Below are 18,779 nucleotides of genomic sequence, written 5' to 3'. Positions count from 1 at the left end.
TTTCTCAGTTACTTGCAATTTATCATTCTAAAAAGCTTTCAATTCAGAATAACGGATGTGATTTTCAACGGCTCAGTAGAAATATTTCAACGCAGCCGTTAAACCGTTGTGACGCATAGACTTGAAGCAACAAGGGGATGAAATTTGTTGGTTCATGCAAAAACGGCTGTTTTTGTGCATCAGTGGGAACCCAGGGTTATACCTACCCTAAAGCCAGATGACGATCCAACAAGCGTGAGTTCCTATAGGCCTATTAGTCTCCTTTCCTGCGTTGGCAAAGTCTATGAGACCGTCTTTAATAAAACATTTCAACAGTTCCTGGAATCAAACGACCTTCTAGGCGATCACCAATATGAATTCCGCCAGAAACGCTCCACATTAGACTGTCTAGTAGCCCAGCATCAGGAGTGGATCGACCTTCTGGCAATGGGATGCGGCATTAGGCTATTGTCAATCAACATTGCTAAAGTTTTCAACAGAGTATGGCACCGTGGCCTGGTGCCATACTCTGTCTAAATCATACTGAATACTGAACATGGAAAATGATCCATGCGTACGGTGTTCGTGGATGTCTGTTAGAAATGATTGAGAGCTTTCTTTCTGATCAATCTCTGCGGGTTGCCCTCGACGGATTTATTCTCCACGAATTTTCAGTGAAAGCAGAGGCTCCCCAGGGCAGTGTCTAGGGATCTACACTTTTCCCCATTAAGATAAACGACATGGGAGACGACTTTGCAAGCCCTGTGCATCACTTTGCCGAGGATACCACGACACACTCTGCCACCCAGAACACGAATACCCGACACAAGCCTCCATTTCCTTACAGAAAGATTATTTTAAAATCAAAAAGTGGTCTGAAGCATGGATGATCAGGTTCCATGCAACGAAAACAAAGGAGCTTCTTATTACCTGATCAAAAGTGCCACTTGAACAACCCATCCTCTTTTTCAAAACGAAACCATAAAGAGAGACGATGAGTTTCGTCCACTGGGGATTCATTTTTCTGCCAATCTCTCTTGAAATAACCACCCTGATCAGGTGAGGACCTCCTGTGCAAGAAAGGTGGGAGTTACTCTTCGCTACAAAAACCTTCTTCCATCCAGCTCGATTACCCCGCCCTAAAGGTCCTGCATGAGACCCACAGCTGAATATGGATGCCTGCTATATGCTGGTGCTCCGAAAAAGCTGTCGGCAACACTCCAGAAGATCCAGAATAGGGCGAATAGGGTGGGCTGTGCCTCCACATGACTCACTCCAGCCTCTAAATGAAAGGTTTGATGTAGCGTCGATGGCTGTTTTCTACAAGTAAATGAATTCACCTCCTCGGACGAGTTCTCTCACATTGTGCCCGCCTTTGTCCAGCAGTCAAGGCATACACGAAGGTACAAAGCTCGGTCCAATCATGTAAAGGAAGACTCGCCAAGAACCAAGTACTTCAGGAACAGCTTCATTCGGCGTTGCACTGCTACCTGGAACGATCTTTCTGGAGATATAATTCCTGCAAATCCCTCTGTTGACTCCTTCAAACAAAGGTTCAACAGATGTTTGAAACCTCGAGGTTCGGGAACGAGGTAAAGAAATAACGCCATATCAGATACCCCAAGTACGCGGCCCCGTGAATATGGGAATAATAAAATGGGTAAAATAAAGAGAATTTAAAGAATTTCTCATCGTAGAGGGGGAATAGCTCGGATTTAGGGGACGAAACTTAGGGGAAGTTAGTTTGGCGGCCCGTCTCTACTGTCCACCAAAGTGTTAAAGAGAACCTCTTTCATTTTGTATCCGAGCGTGAAGAGCTGTCTGAGTTACTGAGTTGCAATGAATGTTAAGAAAAAGTGTCTAGGTGTCGGTGATGATTAATTGAGCGGATGTCTGAGAAGAACGCGTATGCTGTAAAACAGTTATGTAAGTTTGTTCGTATAGGGGCTAAAGACAAGGTATCACGTTTGAGGGGATAGTTTGCTAGGTTTTTAGGGGGTTGACTTTTATTAGGGTTGTTGTTTGTCGGATAAAAATATCCTTCGGGCTTTTTTAGTGGTTGTATTTCGTATTTTGCTATTTCCCATGGACTTTGCAATAAAATCTTATCTATAGCATCACTTGCAAAACATGAGAAATTTGCACAATTCCTGCTTAAAGGATATAGATACCTTCAAATACAAGACTAGACTTGGAAAGGTTTTTCCAAATTGCTCAATTAGAATTAGACTTGAAGATGAACAAGCTAGAATTTTTTTTTGTTAGTTATTTTTCCTTCAATTCTTTCTTGAACAAGATTGTAGAAAAAAACAACTTTTTCCCCGTAAAGAGATTTTTGTTTTGTTTTACCTTATACTTCACAAATTTTTAAGCCATAGGGAGATAGCAGAACCAATATTCAACAATTTTACTTCTCTATTTTTGTCCCCTTTATTTATTTATTATTAGTTGCAGCACAATAGATAGATAGATAGTTTATTTTAGCCCACCATCAGAACAACAACATGGCGGAGTATAAAGAAAAAAAATAAAAAGGAAAAAGAAAAAGGCGAAAAACAATACTTCAAGACTAAACGATTAGATTACATTCACTATATACATTCATAGCTCATTTATGACGTGCAACGGCAGGAAATCGTATAGGTGCTTAAGGGCACCTTTTCTAGCATTAGTTTCCTGTTCTGCCACAGCTTCACGGGGATCTGGAATTTGATACTTATTCAAAAGAAATGAGTTTCTCTCGAATAGCGGTATGCGTATCAAAAACTTCAAATATCTACAAAACGCGGACCTAACTTTTAGTCTCTCTGTTTCTGAGAACCATTCCCAAAGGGGGGAAAGGTAAAGGACATGTGGTAATGCCACTGCTCTGTACATCCTCGCCAAAATTTGCCGATTGTAAGAATACTTCAGCGGGGCTAGTTTAGCATAGCTCACTCGCAGGTTAGACACAAGGGTATCAAGGCAAAGAGTTCTTTTAGTTTTCTTATCTCGGCCGTACCGAAGACCTAAATATTTGAGCGATGAAGACGGTGCAATAATAGCACCATCTACGGATACAGTTGGTACTGGTGCCTCTTGTTTTGAAGAGCTAAAAACCAGAAATTCAGTTTTCTGGCCATTAACTTGTAGACCAATAGCGCTATAACCAGATACAAGCTCATCTAAATTATCCTGCAGTACACTCAATGAGAAACTCAACATAAGTAAATCATCAGCATAGCTTATTAAACTCAAATCACAAGTATCAAATCTCTTAGTATAATCTCTAAGTATCAAATCGACGTCCTCTCTTTAGTTTAACTGGCTCGCTGGGTTTTTCAAGCCCAAGTTTCACTCTTATATAGCTACTAGAGTACCAAAACGATAACATAGCTACTATAGATGCGTTCACACCGGCCTCTAGCAAGGTGCGGAACACAGCAGACTGGATTACTGAATCAAATGCAGCGGAAATGTCAACACTACATATATGTACGGATAACTCAAGTGAATCAGCCTTGGCAAGAATACGCTTTAGAAGTCTATGGACGAAAGCACAGATTTCAGCAGATAGAACAAAATCATACGCAGCGCAATAGCGCTGCAAAAAAATAAAAAGTGATGTGGACACAATGTATTTTTTTTTTGGTTTTAGACCAGGGCGCTTCGTAACGAAGGAGTTGCCGTAGGAACTTTAAAAAAGGCTCATTCGATTGGAAATTGAAAGGACTAATGCCCTTTTTCATAGTCGAAAGAGATTAGAGGGCAACTAACCCCCTCCCACTCCCACCATTTTCCCAAACACATTCAATCAAAATTTTGAGATAGCCATTTTGTATAACGTAGTTGAAAGGTCCAGAAATTTTGTCTTTGAGGATGACAGCCCCCCCCCAAAGCCCTCACGGCAAGGGTTTTAAGTTAATTTAAGAGTTGTAAAGGCATTTAGGGTTTATATAGAAAGGGTGATTATATAAACTTCGGAGGGGGCTCATTGGACTGGTAATCAGATGTTCGAGTGTCCTCTTTAAGATTCAGAGCGATCACAGGGTGAATACCCCCCCTACACCTCTTATTCTCCCGAAATGCATCTGATAGAAATTTTGAGATGGGCGTTTTTATCGTAGAAAATTCTAAAAAGGCTCATTCGATTGGAAATTAAGGGGCTAGTGCCCCTTTTAATAGTTGAAAGTGACTAGAGGGCAACTACTCCCCCCCCCATCACTCCCAGCATTTCCCCAAACATATCCAATCAAATTTTTGAGATAGCTATTTGTTCATCGTAGTTAAAAGTCCCGGAAATTATGTCTTTGAGGATAAAACCCCCCACAACCCTCAGGGCAAGGGTTGTTAGTTATGCCCTAGGGGCATATAAAGTATTTCTAGAAAGGATGGTCGTATAAACTTCAGAGGCGACTCATTGGATTGGTAATCAGAAGTTCTGGTATCCTTTTTGAAATTCAAAGTGATCAGAGGGCGGATACCCCCCCCTCCCCCGAACTCGGTATTTTTCTGAAATGCATTTGATAGGAATTTTAAGATGGTCATTTGTTGTCACAGAAACTTATAAAAAGGCTCATCCGACTGGAGATTGAATGGGCTAGTACCTCTTTTAATAGTCGAAAGTGATTAGAGGGCAACTAACCCCCTTCTAAACCCACCATTTCCCCAAATATATCCAATCAAAATTTTGAGATAGCCATTTAGTCCAGCGAGGTTAAGAAGTAGAGAAATTATGTCTTTGAGGATGAGCCCCCCCCCAAAACCCTCAGAGCAAGGATTGTAAGTTATGGCCTGGGGGGCATTTAAGATTTATGTAGAAAGGGTGATTGTATAAACTTCAGAGGGGGCCTATTGGACTAGTAATCAGGAGTTCTAGTGTCCTGCATCTGACAGACATTTTGAGATGGCAATTTGTTGTCGCAGAAACTTCTAAAAATGGTCATTATATTGGAAATTAAGGGGCAATTGCCCCTTTTAATAGTCGAAAGTAACTAGAGAGCAACTACCCCCCCCCACCACGCCCACCATTTTCTTAAACACATCCAATCAAAACTTTGAGAGAGCCATTTTGTTCAGCGTAGTTAGAAGTCTCAGAAATTATATCTTTTGGGGATCACATCCCCTCAGAGCCCTCAGGGCAAGGGTTGTAAGTTATGCCCTGGGGGCATATAGTTTTTATAGAAAGGGTGGTCGTATAAACTTCGGAGGGGATTTATTGGGTTGGTAATCAGAAAATCTAGGACCCCTTTTAAGATTCACAGTGATCTGAGGGCAGATAAGCCCCCCCTCAAACCTCGTATTTTCCTGGAATACCTCTGATAGAAATTTTGAGATGCCATTTAGTCCAGCGAGGTTAAGAAGTGGAGAAATTATGTCTTTGAGGATGAGCCCCCCCCCCAAAACCCTCAGAGCAAGGATTGTAAGTTATGGCCTGGGGGGCATTTAAGATTTATATAGAAAGGGTGATTGTATAAACTTCAGAGGGGGCCTATTGGACTAGTAATCAGGAGTTCTAGTGTCCTGCATCTGACAGACATTTTGAGATAGCAATTTGTTGTCGCAGAAACTTCTAAAAATGGTCATTCTATTGGAAATTAAGGGGCTATTGTCCCTTTTAATAGTCGAAAGTAACTAGAGAGCAACTACCCCCCCACCACACCCACCATTTTCTTAAACACATCCAATCAAAACTTTGAATAGCCATTTTGTTCAGCGTAGTTAGAAGTCTCAGAAATTATATCTTTTGGGGATCACATCCCCTCAGAGCCCTCAGGGCAAGGGTTGTAAGTTATGCCCTGGGGGCATATAGTTTTTATAGAAAGGGTGGTCGTATAAACTTCGGAGGGGGTTTATTGGGTTGGTAATCAGAAAATCTAGTACCCCTTTTAAGATTCACAGTGATCTGAGGGCAGATAACCCCCCCCTCACATCTCGTATTTTCCTGGAATACCTCTGATAGAAATTTTGAGATGCCATTTGTTATATTAGAAACTTCAAAAAAGGCTCATTCGATTGGATACAAGTCCCCTGCCCCATCAATTCCCACAACATACATAATCAAAATTTTGAGGTAGCCCTTTTGTTCAGCGTAGTTGTAAGGTCTGGACACTATGTCTTTGAGGATGGTTCCATACAACCGTCAGTGCAAGGGTTGTAAGTTATGCCTCAAGGGTATATAAGGCTTTTATGGAAATGGTGGTCGTATAAGCTCCGGAGGGGTCTCATTGGATTGAAATTAGATGTTCTAGTTACCCTTTTAAAGGTCAAAGTGCTTGGGGGCACCTGCTTCCCCTGTCCCTACATTGTATTAGTCACAAATGCATACAATAAAAATTTTGAGATAGCCATTTATTTAAAAATAGTCTCAAGATCATATAATAAGGCCTTTGAAGTGGACAGAAACCCCCAGAATCTGAGGGTAAGGGTTGTAAGTTATGCCTCAGGGGCATATAAGGTTTTTATGGAAGGGGTGGTCGTGTAAACTTTAGAAGAGGGTCATTTGACTTGAAATGTATAGTAACAGTTCCTTTTTAAGAGTCAAACATGATGGAGAGCAACCAGTCCCCTTCCCTGATATCCTCTTTTCCCAAAAAACGCATTCAATTGAAATTGTGAGATAACCATTTTGTTACCAATAGTCCAAAAAATCATATAACAATGTCTTTAGGTGGACACAATCCACCAGAACCCACTGACAAGGATTGTAAGTGATGCCCAGGGCATAAAAGGTTTTTATGGAACGGGTAGTCGTATGAGCTTTGGAATGGGATGAAGCTCATTTGATTAGAAGTTGGAAATTTTCTGAAAGGTCTAGTTATTATGTCTTTGGGGATGTCAACCTCCCCACAGTCCTCAAGACGAGGGCCGTAAGTTAGGCAATTCGTTCATTGTTTATATATAGTATAAGTTATTGAGAAAGGTACGCATGTTTAAACTTTATTTTCTAAGAAGACGGAGAGTAAAAAGTTTCAGGTAAAATTTTCAGAGAATGTCGAGGATAGTGTTGAACTAAATCAAAACATGTTATGTATTGTCAAAAGGGTGCAACACGGATAACTGAGTATACTAATTTGGAAAATTCAAGACATTATAATGGAGATGATCAAAAAGGCAATATTTGGATTCTACCAATACTACTACAACTACTACTACCACACTACTCCATGTACAGTATTGATAGGAAATTTGAAATAAATGAAAAGACTCTATGTGCATACACATTGTCAAAATAGCGTGTCTCAAGAATTGATTTGAGTATTAAGTTGGAACTTTCAGAGAATACTTAAAGGGGAAGATCATCTCACAAAAGGCAATATGTGCACACTACTACTACTGCCACACTTACTATTACTACTTCTATTGCAACTACTTGTAGGGCTAAGAGCATTGAGATGGAAGATTTCAAGAAGTATACGTACATACAGATTATCAAAACGACATATAAGCAATGTCATAGCAATGGCTAATTGTATTAAGTTGGAACTTCCAGGACTTGATGAGAGGGATGTTCAACTGACTAAAAGGCAATAGGTTAATGCTACTTCTGCTAGTGGTACTACCACTGTTCAATATTATTACTAATGATATCAATGCTACTGCAGTGACTACTATTACAACTATGCCTAAGGATATGAAGGTGAAATTTTCAAGAAAATTTTTAGGGAGGAAGCTGAACCGAATCAGAACACACCCTCTATATGCAGGTTGTCAAAAGGGTGTAACAACGATATCTTAGGAATAATCTGGGGTACACATTTGAAACTAACATGGCTTGTTGTGAGGGATGTTTAACTAACCAAAAGAAAATGTTTGCATCCTAATGCTACTGCTTCTACTCGTATACTGGTACTATTGTTACTACTTCAATTAATACTGCTGTCACTAAAGCTTAGGATAAAATTAAATAAAAAAAATAAGTTTTTTTTAAATGAAAGTAAGGAACAACATTAAAACTTAAAACGACAGAAATTACTCCGTATATGAAAGGGGCTTTTCCTCTTCAACGCCCCGCTCTTTACGCTAAAGTTTTTTACTGTTTTAAGAAGTAGATTTAAGAGAAAGAGTCAAACTTACTTCGAAATTTGTATATTTTTTTAGTAACAAACTTACTCCGTATATGAAAGGGGCTTTTCCTCCTCAACGCCCCGCTCTTTACGCTAAAGTTTTTTGTTGTTTTAAAAAATAGAGTTAAGAGAAAAAGTCAAACTTTAGCGTAAAGAGCGGGGCATTGATGAGGAAGCAGCCCCTTTCATATACGAAGTAAGTTTGTTACTAAAAAAATATGCAAATTTCGAAGTAAGTTTGACTCTTTCTCTTAACTCCACTTCTTAAAACAGTAAAAAACTTTAGCGTAAAGAGCGGGGCGTTGAGGAGGAACAGCCCCTTTCATATACGGAGTAATTTCTGTTCGTTTTAAGTTTTAATGCCGCTCCTTACTTTCATTTTTAAAAAAACCTGTTTTTTTACTTAATTTCTGGACGTTTTTTAATTAATCTATGTTTTGATCTTGGCTCTCCGCACATAAATAATTAAAACGAAATTTGCATATTAATTTTTTTTTTGGCTAAATGGCTTTCTCATAGTTTTAATTGGAAGATTTTGAGAAAAAAGAGAGGGAGGAAGCCTAGTTGCCCTCCAATTTTTTGATTACTTAAAAAAGAAACTAGAACTTTTAATTTTTTTTCGAACATTCTCATTAGTAAAAAATAGACGTAATTTACGAATTAACTTACGTAACGAACTTCTATATTCGTATGTTTTTATTGCGTATATGAGGGAGTTCACCCCTCGTGGATACCTCGCTCTTTACACTAAAGCTTAAATTCTGTCCCAATTCCTCAAGAATGACCCTTGAATCACAAAGGCCGTAGTATAAATACCGTAGTTGAAATTACTAAAAAATACTTTAGCGTAAAGAGCGAGGTATTACGAGGAGGTAAACCCCTCATATGCGCAATAACTTCTGCTCGTTTTAAGTTTTAATGCTGCTCCTCACTTTTAGTAGAAAAAAAACTATTCATATTTATTTTTTCATTTTTTTTAAACAGTGCTAAAAAATCCTGCGCCCCCTTCATTGAAAGTCTCTTCCCCCATGAGAAGTTTTTCCATGGAAAGATCCTCCCACGTAACCTCCCCCCCCACCTCAACTCTCCCTCCCAAACCAAAAAAATCCCCCTGAAAACGTCCGTACACTTCCCAGTAACCATTACTACATGTTAACACAGGTCAAAGTTTGTAACTTGCAACCCCTACCACGGGGACTGCGGGGGAGTAAGTCGTCCCCAAAGACATAGTTATTAGGTTTTTCGACTATGGTGAATAAAATGGCTATCTCGGAATTTTGATCCGGTGACTTTTGGGAAAAATGAGCGTGGGAGGGGGCCTAGGTCCCTCCAATTTTTTGGTCACTTAAAAATGGCACTAGAACTTTTAATTTACGTTAGAATGAGCCCTCTCGCGACATTCTAGGACCACTGGGTCGATACGATCAACCCTGGAAAAAAAACAACAAAAAAACAAATAAACACGCATCCGTGATTTGTCTTCTGGCAAAAAATGCGAAATTCCGCATTTTTGTAGATAGGAGCTTGAAAATTTTGCTGTAGGGTTCTCTGATACGCTGAATGCGATGGTGTGATTTTCGATAAGATTGTATGCATTTTAGGGGGTGTTTTCTACTATTTTCTAAAATGAGGCAAATTTTCTCAGGCTCGTAACTTCTGATAGGTAATACTAATCTTGATGAAAGTTATATATTTAAAATCAGCATTAAAATACGATTTTTTAATGTAACTATTGGTATCAAAATTCCATTTTTTTTTAGTAACGGTTACTACTGAGCCGGGTCGCTCCTTACTACAGTTTGTTACCACAAACTGTTTGATTACAATTAATTTTGCTGCTACTATGACTACTGCTGCTATTAAAACTAAAGATATCGAGGTGGAAAATTTGGGATATATAGAAACTATATGGAACTAATTCGAAACACGGTATGCCCACACTGGTTGTCAAGTAGACGCATCGGAAATGTTTCAGGAATGGTTGATGGTATGTATTAAACCAAAACTTTCAGCGTGTGTTGAAGGCGATGTTGAAGAAACAAAAGGTTCTATGCGCGTAATGCAACAACTATTGCTGCTGCGCAAGCTAAGGGTATTAAGGTGAAACTTTTAAGGAATATTTAGGAGGAAATTGAACAAAATCAAAACAAACTATGAGCATGTGGACTATCAAAAAGGTAGCAAAGCAATATTTGAAGAGCAACTTATTCATTTAGACCTTTAAGAGTAAGTTGTGGGGACCCTGAACTAGTCAGAAGCCACTATACTACACTTGCAATACTACCACTACAGTTACTGTAAGTAATGACGCTAAGGATATTAAGATGAAACTTATAGGGAACGTTTAGGAGTTTCAATTAAACGAAAAACAAAATACGTTGTAAATGTTTTCACTTCTCTTACTTTCATAAATGAAAACTATCAAAACTTTAAGGAATATATATTACCATATGTCAATTAAACTGACAATCCACGGTCATTTGTTTGTTGTTATTTTTTTTTTCAGTAAAGCGCAAATTATGTTCTGGCCTTGAGAAGGCATGGGGATTATCAGCCCTACTCATGTTAGTTTTTGCCCGTTGTGAGTTTGACCTGGCTATCTATTTTAATTTCTGTTTGTTTTGAGCTTCATTTATTTATTGATAGTGATTTGTGGTAGCTTTACGCTTGAAAGATTGTTTGACTTTATTTCCGCTCATTCTTGGCTTAATGGAGCTCTTTACTTTTCTTTCGAAAACTTGTTTTGTGAAATTTCTTTTTAAATTAATATATGAATACATTGTTAGCTTCAATTAAGAAAATACTCTCTTTACTTTTTACAAGTTACAACAACCAAAAAAAGAAAAAAAGAGACTGTTTTCCATTAAAATAAGGAAAGGGTATTGGCAGGTACAGGGAAGGAGGCATCCCCCACCTGACCTGGGTTAAGCTTATATTTAAATTGACACAAATCTGCTGAAAGAAAAGAAAAACGACAACACTAGGTAGGGCATAAAAGTAGCAAGAATAATGCTAGTGGACATTGCAAGATTACAATTCTTTACAATGAAAGAGCAGAGTGGTGTTTATTCCTGAAACACTCAATTTTGTCAAAGAATCAGAATTTCTGGGAAAATAGTAGATATGAATAGTAATTGTTGATGGTCTCTTTCCATCAACTCGTTTCACAAGAAGCTACTAACTTTACCTGAACCCAAATCTTCTCTGACTGCAAGGCAGCACATAGCACAGTGAGCTATATCAAAATAAGGCCACATCTTTAGCTTTGTTACTTGATTTGCTACATCAAGGAAAGATTCTGGGTCCATCATGGCTGGGTGACTCTAACCTGAAAGAAATAAAATAAAAAATACTTATTTTTGTTCTCAAAAGCCTTCAAGATTGATACGCAGAAATAGATTTTGTTTTATAGATTTATACTTTTCTTCTTTTTTTTTTTTGGGGGGGGGGGTGGCTTTAGGCAATTTTTTATACAACTATCCCTATCTCCTCCCTATTTTAGAGGGTATGGATAGTATATCTTGCCATTTCCAAAGGCACAAACAAAATGTTCAGTGGGAAGGTCAAGTTTGCAGAGATATTTACAGTAAGACAAACATTAAAAATTGTCTTTTATCCAGACAATTCAAGTTCAATCCTTCGAAGCATCAAGGCTGAGTCCACTTATAATACCACTGCTTGTATGACATTTTCAAGTTTTATGCGAAAACTTACAACGAAATCTCTCCTCCCCAATTCTATTGATTTCAAGCCTATTTATAATGGCAATCATACGTTTTCATGGAAGAGGGGGAACATCAGTCCAACTTCTTTAGGACCCCCCCCCCCAAGTAAGACTAAAGCAAGAATAAAAGAAATTTAGCCTATATATGCATTTCTTTCACATTACCAGATCCCCAAAGCATCAGGCCTATCTGTATCTACTATCCTAACCAAATTGTGTTTTTCTTTACTGAAAGAGCGTATGCTAGCAACAATCATACAAGTAAAAACAATCATCTGGGGAGAGGGGGTAGGCTAAAGCTAAGCAATTAAAGAAGTGGGGTAATAAATTTCCTCACTTGAAGCTGTTTATACCAAATCCACTTTATTGTTTTGTCAAAGAATTGAAACTTATAAAAAAAAGAAGGGAAATTAAAACGGAAACTATGTCACATCAGAGAATTGTTGCAGGAGAGGGTTAAAAACATAAAAAGAAAAAGTTTAAGCAGCAGTTTTTCAAATTTTTCCAGGAAATTTTTGGGGATTACCACTCACCCCTTAGCGTGTTCAGACACTGACACACAATCAAAATTGTAAGTGCATTTAAAAAAATATTTTATATGTGGAATAAAAAGCTAATTATTTTCATTGTCTGACTAAAAAAAAAAAAAAAAAAAAAAAAAAAAAAAAAAAAAAAAAAAAAAAAAAAAAAAAAAAAAAAAAAAAAAAAATCACATGTTTAGACATGTATGCAGAAGAATGTATCTATAAAAACAAACTCAGTCTTCCTTTGAATTTGGATCCACATTGAGATTAACTCCAATATGTTGCATCTACATGTGTTGAATCCTCGGGGATTCTTTTCACACAGTCCCAAGTGACGAGCTGCAAGCAAGGAGCGACGAGGCTCAATAGTAACCGAGACAAAAAAAACGGAATTTTGATATCAATAAATATATAAGAAGAATTAGCTTATTATGCTGATTCCAAATATATAAGATTTATTAAGATTACTTTTACCCATAAAAAGTTACAAGCCTCAGAAAATATGCCTGATTTTTGAAAAATAGGGGAACCACACCCTAAAAGTCAAGATACCTTATTGAAAATCACAACATCAGATTCAGCATATCAGAGAACCCTTTTCAAGAAGTTTCAAGCTCCCATCTACAAAAATGTAGAATTTTGTACTTTTTGTCAGAAGAAAGATCATGGATGTGTATTTATTTGGTCACCCTCCCCCAATTTATGGCATCAAATCTGTAAAAAAAAAAGGTAAAGGATACGGCATTAGACTTTACAGTCCTCCTGGCGGTGCTGATCTCCGTTTCTTGGCCCTTCAGCCAGGAAGTGCAATGGGGGGTTGGGGGCCAGCCATCCTGTGCTTTCGCACACCCTTCCTGTTTACCTTCCCCAGATTTCTCCAGGTACCCATTTAGAGCTGGGTCGACTCTGGCTAAGCTTACAGGGTCACACCACTGACCCCCATCCCAAACCGAAGAATTGGGTACACTGGGATTCGAACCCGTGTCCTCTCAGACAAAGGATCCTGAATCCAGTGCACCAACCCACACTGCTAGAATATCGGTAAAGAGTTCTTTCAAGTGGAAATTAAAAGTTTTAGTGCCCTTTTTAAGTTACAGAAACCCATCAATTAAGCATTCGGAGATAATATGATCCCCCACAGGACCTGGGGAAAGGTATGTAAGTCATAAAACTTGCCCATAGTCTATGCATAGTATTTGTTATTGGTAAGTTTAAAGACATTTTTTGTCAACGTCAACTGGAATGCCCCATGCCTGGCAGATGAATGGAAGAGATCTGAGAAACATTTAAATCTAATTTTTGGTGGACCACTTTCAGGAAAGACAGAAAAATCAATGTGCACATACCTCCTAATCTGAACCGGTGACAAGGGACGTGAAACCTTTGAACCATTCACATTTACCGATCAAGACAAGAACAAAACTGAACCATACCTTACAAAATTCAGAGGAATTACTACACCAAAGGCAAACAGCTTGTTTGCTCAATTTGTATTCTACAAGAGAGAACAGTTGGAAAATGAGAGTATGGAAAACTTCATAACAGAACTGAAGAGACTGGTAAAACCATGCACATAACCAACCCTGAAGAAATGGTGAGAGATTTTACAGTGATTGGCATCAGAGACACACAAATCAGAGAGCATATAATTGTGGAAGGAGACTTTCTTACTCTACAAATTACCAAGCAGAAGTGCCATCTCTAAAAAATGACCCAGCCACAGTTGCAAACGTTTGAAGGAAAGGAATTTCATGTAAAAAAAGGAATCGAAGCTATCCAGAAAACCAAACACTACCAAGCACCTAATCAAGATGAAAGACAAAAAACTGAAAGACAACCTAGGGAGTGTTACTTCTGTGGAGGAGCATAATCTCCAGCCCACACGTGCCCAGCTAAGGGAAATACTTGCACCAAATGCAATAAACTCAACCACACTGCTTGAGTGTGCAAAAGTACAAAAGGTATTAACATTATGACAGATGCTACCAACAGTGAAGCTGATTCTGAAGAAGAGGATAAGGTTTTTTACATATAGTGAACCAGTATGACAGCAGAGATGAGGCATTTATCATACTGAACCTAAACAATCAAATTCCAGTTCAATTCAAACTGGACATTGGGGCTCAGGCAAATATACTTACTGCTAGGTACTTTGACACCATAAAGCCACCAGTAGAAATAAAACCAACTGCCCAAAAACAAACAAGCTACTGTGGATCAAGAATCCCAGTCAGAGGAACATGTCAGGTAATGGGCAGCTACCAATCCCAAGTACCATCCAAGCTGCAGTTCTACCTAGTCAAAACAAATTCTGTTCCTATCCAAGGGTTCAGATCAAGTATTGATCAGAATCTAGTCAAACTGGTCCTGAATGTGAACAAACCCACAGAAACAAATATCAACAACACTATTGAACAATTCAAAGATGTATTTGAAGGCATAGGAAAACTTGAGGGTATATGCCACTTCCAAGTGAAAAAAGGTGTCATTCCAAAAGTTCATCCAGCCAGAACAGTTCAAGCTTCCCTTAATAACAATAATAATAATAATAATTTATTTGTGATCCACTTGAAACAGAGGAGTAGAAAACAAACACACACAAAAAAAAACTTCTGATAACACATTAAATTACTGTAGAAAACATTTTAGAAGACCATGAAAAGGGTTAATAGTAAAATGTATTGAGTCGGACAGTTTCTGGTGTAGCACTTTAAGTTTATTTAATAAATCTGGAGCCCTGAAATTTGTTACCATATCACTGTTCTTGTGCCAGGAGGAAGATACAACAAAAATCAGAGGAAACAAAAATAAGATGACTTGAGAGCCTTTAAATCTTTTCTTTTTAAAACAGGATACAATCCAGAAAGATATAAAACTGAGTGATCCCAAAAGCAAGAATAAATTTGTGAAAGGACTTTGTGGTTGTATTTCCCCCTGTTTGCAACAATTTTAGAATAACCCGCTTGAAGTTTAACCTTAGCATCAGAAACAATTTTATTACAAAAAGAGACTAAATTGTTAGTAAGGGTAATGCCCAGCCCCCTTAAAGAAGTCGCACACAGAATGCTAAATTCAGAACAATTAAGTCCAGAAGATTGGTTAGGAAAAAGACCAAAATGAAGGAATTCACATTTATCAGGGTAAATAACTGAATAGTTTATCTCCTTAGAGATAAACTAAAACAAGAGCTCAATTAAATGGAACAAGAAGGCATCATTGAACAGGTTACCACACCCACAAAATGGGTAAATTCATTGGTAGCTGTTGAAAAGAAAGATGGTAGTCTGAGAATCTACATAGACCCCATTGAACTGAACAAGGCAATCGTGCATTCATTCTATCCCATACCTACAATGGAAGACATGCCTACAAGATTACATGAGCCAAGTACTTTAGCAAGATGGATGCAAGACCAGGCTATTGGTCACTCATTCTAGACACAGAAGCTTCCCTTATGACAAGCTTCAACACTATGCATGACAGATATCACTTCAAAAGAATGCCATTTGGGATAATATCAGCCAAAGATGAATTCCAAAGGAAAATTAAAAAAACATTTGAAGATCTTGAAGGTTTTGTGGTGATTGTTGATAACCTATTGATCTACAGAGCAACAATTGAAGAGCATGACAAGTGCCTCCTTGCTATCCTAGAAAGAGCAAGACTGTGGTTTCAGATTCAATAAGTGAAAATGTAAATTTGGTGTTTCTAGTGTACCATACTTTGGACATACCATCAGCACTATCAGATTAAAACCTGACCCAAAGAGTTGAGAGCCATCAATGAAATGCCCAGCTCAACCAACAACAAGGAGCTAGCTACTTTTCTTGGCATGCTAAACTTTTTACCCAAGTACATAGCAAATTTCTCCTCAAAGAACAAGGAACTTTGTGGCCTGCAAAAACAGAAGAAGTTCATCTGGGGAGAAAAACAAAAAGAAGCCCTGAGGGAATTGTAAAAATCAACAGTGTCAAATCTATCTTTCTTTGACCCATCATGCAGGTCCACAGATCTCACTGTTGATGCCTTGTCCCATACCCTTGGAGCATACCTGTCATCTAATGGTAATGTCATTGCTTATATCTCTAGATCCCTGAACAAGACTGAGGCAAAGTATGCTCAACTAGAGAAGGAGTTATATGCAATTGTATTTTGGTGTAAGCAATTCTACTACTATCTCTATGGCAGAAAGGTGAATGCCAAAGCTGACCACAAGCCCCTGGACAACATAGTCTCCAAGCCTCTAAAAAAAGCACCAACAAGAATTCAACAGATACTGCTACAGATCCAGCCTTATGACCTGACACTCATTTTTTGACCTGGCAATGATGTTCCGGTTGCCAACACTGTCTAGGCTACATTTGCCAGACACTGATGAGAGGTTACATCAAAAGCTCAAAAACTATGTTCATCAGCTTTTAGATTCCCTCTGGTCATTGATGCAGAGCTAGCAGAATTTGTCAAAGAAACATGCAAAGACCCCCAGCTCAGCCAACTAACAAATGCAATAAAGATTGGATGGCCAAAAACCCAGAAGCTCTGCAGCAATGATCTCTTGCCCTACTGGACAATACAACATGAACTGACAGTTCATTGCAGCCTCATCCTCAAGGGAGAAAGAATCCTTATGCCTTAAAAGCTGAGATCAGAAATTCTGAGCCAGTTGCATACTTCTCACTTGGGCATTTAAAAACAAAATAGCAACCAAGAATGATCGTCTACTAGCCAGGCCTGAATGCAGACACTGAAAGGATGATCCAAAGATATTCTGTATGTCAGATATTTGGAAACAGCAGCCAGAAGGAGCCCCTCATATCCACAAAGATACCCTTGCTACCCTGGACACATGTTGCTACAGACAGTTTTACCTAGAAAGGTTCTAACTACCTGATCCTTGCTGACTACCACAGTTCTTTGAAGTGGACAAGCTGAAAGACATGACTATAAGTAAGGCCATCTAAAAACTGAAAGCACACTTCACCAGACATGGCTTACCATTATCCCTCAGGTCAGAAAAGGCTAGATATAAGAAGTCTTTCTGTGAACCTGAGCCAGTTTTTTGTGGTGTACCTCAAGGTACCATCTTGGGTCCTATTCTGTTTTTAGCTATGATTAATAATATTGCTAATGATTGTGAAGTCAATTGGAAATATGTTGATGACCTTACCCTTGGAGAAATTTGTGAAGCAAATGAATGCAGCAAAGCCCAAATTTTAATTGACAATGTGAAGACTAAAGCTTCTAATTCAAATATGACAGTAAATCTTCTATTCTAACTATTTGATTTTTAAATTCTTCTGAGCCTAATTTCTGACCAACTATCTCTGATTCTCTTAAAGTCAGTAAGATTAAACTCTTGGGAGTTATTATAACCAGTGATTTAAAAAAGGAAGCAAACACAACTAGTCTAGTAAAAAGGGTAATGCTGGGTTGCAGATGCTCAAGCTTATGTCAAAACATAGCACCCCTCTAGATCACCTCCTTGGAATATTTGCATCTTTTATTTGCCCAATTCTGGAATATGCAGTTCCTGTATGGCACTTTGGACTGATGGCTGAGCAAAGCTCCAGGGTTGAAAGAGTTCAGAAAAGAGCTCTAATGATAGTTTCAAAGCAGGCAGAAATGTTGTATGAAGAGCTGCTGACAAAGTTTAAAATACAAACCCTGGAAAAAAGAAGAGAAAAACTCTGCATGGATTTCAGGTGAAAATCTTTGATCCACCCCATCCACAAAACTCTTTTCCCCCTCAATCCACAGCAAAACGACTCCTGTGCAGGGTTGCAGTGCCTGTTGACAAACTTCAGCTGGAATGCTGTGCCCACCAGTGGTTAGCAAAGAGTTTTATACCTAGCTTTGTAAAAATGCATAATGAAAGTCCTGGACTAAACTTATATCCTGTTGAATAAGACTTTGAAGAAGGCAAATATCCCTTCCCAACTTCCAAATAATCAAATCGTCTACATAGAGGCAAAATGATGCATGAGATACTTGAAATTCAGAAAAATGTAAGTTGAATAGAAGAGGGCTCAATATTGCACCTTGAGGAAGACCTCTCTCAATGGAACATGCTTTACCTCTAGACTGATTTCTGACACATAGGCCTAATAACCAAATTTAAAATCAAAATTATGAATAAAAATCAAAGACATTTTCTCTTCAAAAGCCACAATAGCGATTTTTGTGACCCAGTTAAAACAAATTCTCCCATTTATTAAAACAACTATTTACTTTAAAGAAGATTCAAGAGTAACCTAGGCAACCTTTTTTATTTCTTCCTGAATTTTTTAAGAAAGCACCAGGGTGGACAAGTAAGAGCGATTGCACAAAAATGAGTGCCGAAAAACTGTTTTTTTTCGCCATCGCCACTTAACACGCTTAAAATGTCGGTATCCATCCTGTTAGACCGCAACACCACGTCGGTTTTTGTTTTTGGCAACGAGTAGGTGACAAAAGTAAATGACACACTTCGCAGATAAAATTAAAGGTGATGCTATAGTGTTGCTCACG

General features: G+C 38.3%; 1 protein-coding gene across 2 annotated transcripts in view; it reads right to left on the bottom strand.

The window, feature by feature from the left end:
- The window catches only part of LOC136027426 (trimeric intracellular cation channel type 1B.1-like), a 41,223-nt gene extending 22,598 nt beyond the window's left edge, over positions 1-18,625 (bottom strand). The window contains exons 1-2 of one of the 2 annotated variants that reach the window (XM_065704686.1): positions 18,533-18,625; positions 11,212-11,352 (exon numbers count right to left, since the gene is read on the bottom strand). In XM_065704686.1, the coding sequence (XP_065560758.1) occupies positions 11,212-11,335 (124 nt within the window). In that variant the 5' untranslated portion in view covers positions 11,336-11,352; positions 18,533-18,625. The other variant, XM_065704687.1, reaches the window with a different exon arrangement.
- Positions 18,626-18,779: the final 154 nt, after the last annotated feature.

Source organism: Artemia franciscana, chromosome 5 (assembly GCF_032884065.1).
Source record: "Artemia franciscana chromosome 5, ASM3288406v1, whole genome shotgun sequence".
In the NCBI taxonomy this organism is placed as follows: Eukaryota; Metazoa; Arthropoda; class Branchiopoda; order Anostraca; family Artemiidae; genus Artemia; species Artemia franciscana.
This window is presented reverse-complemented; position numbering and strand designations above follow the sequence as displayed.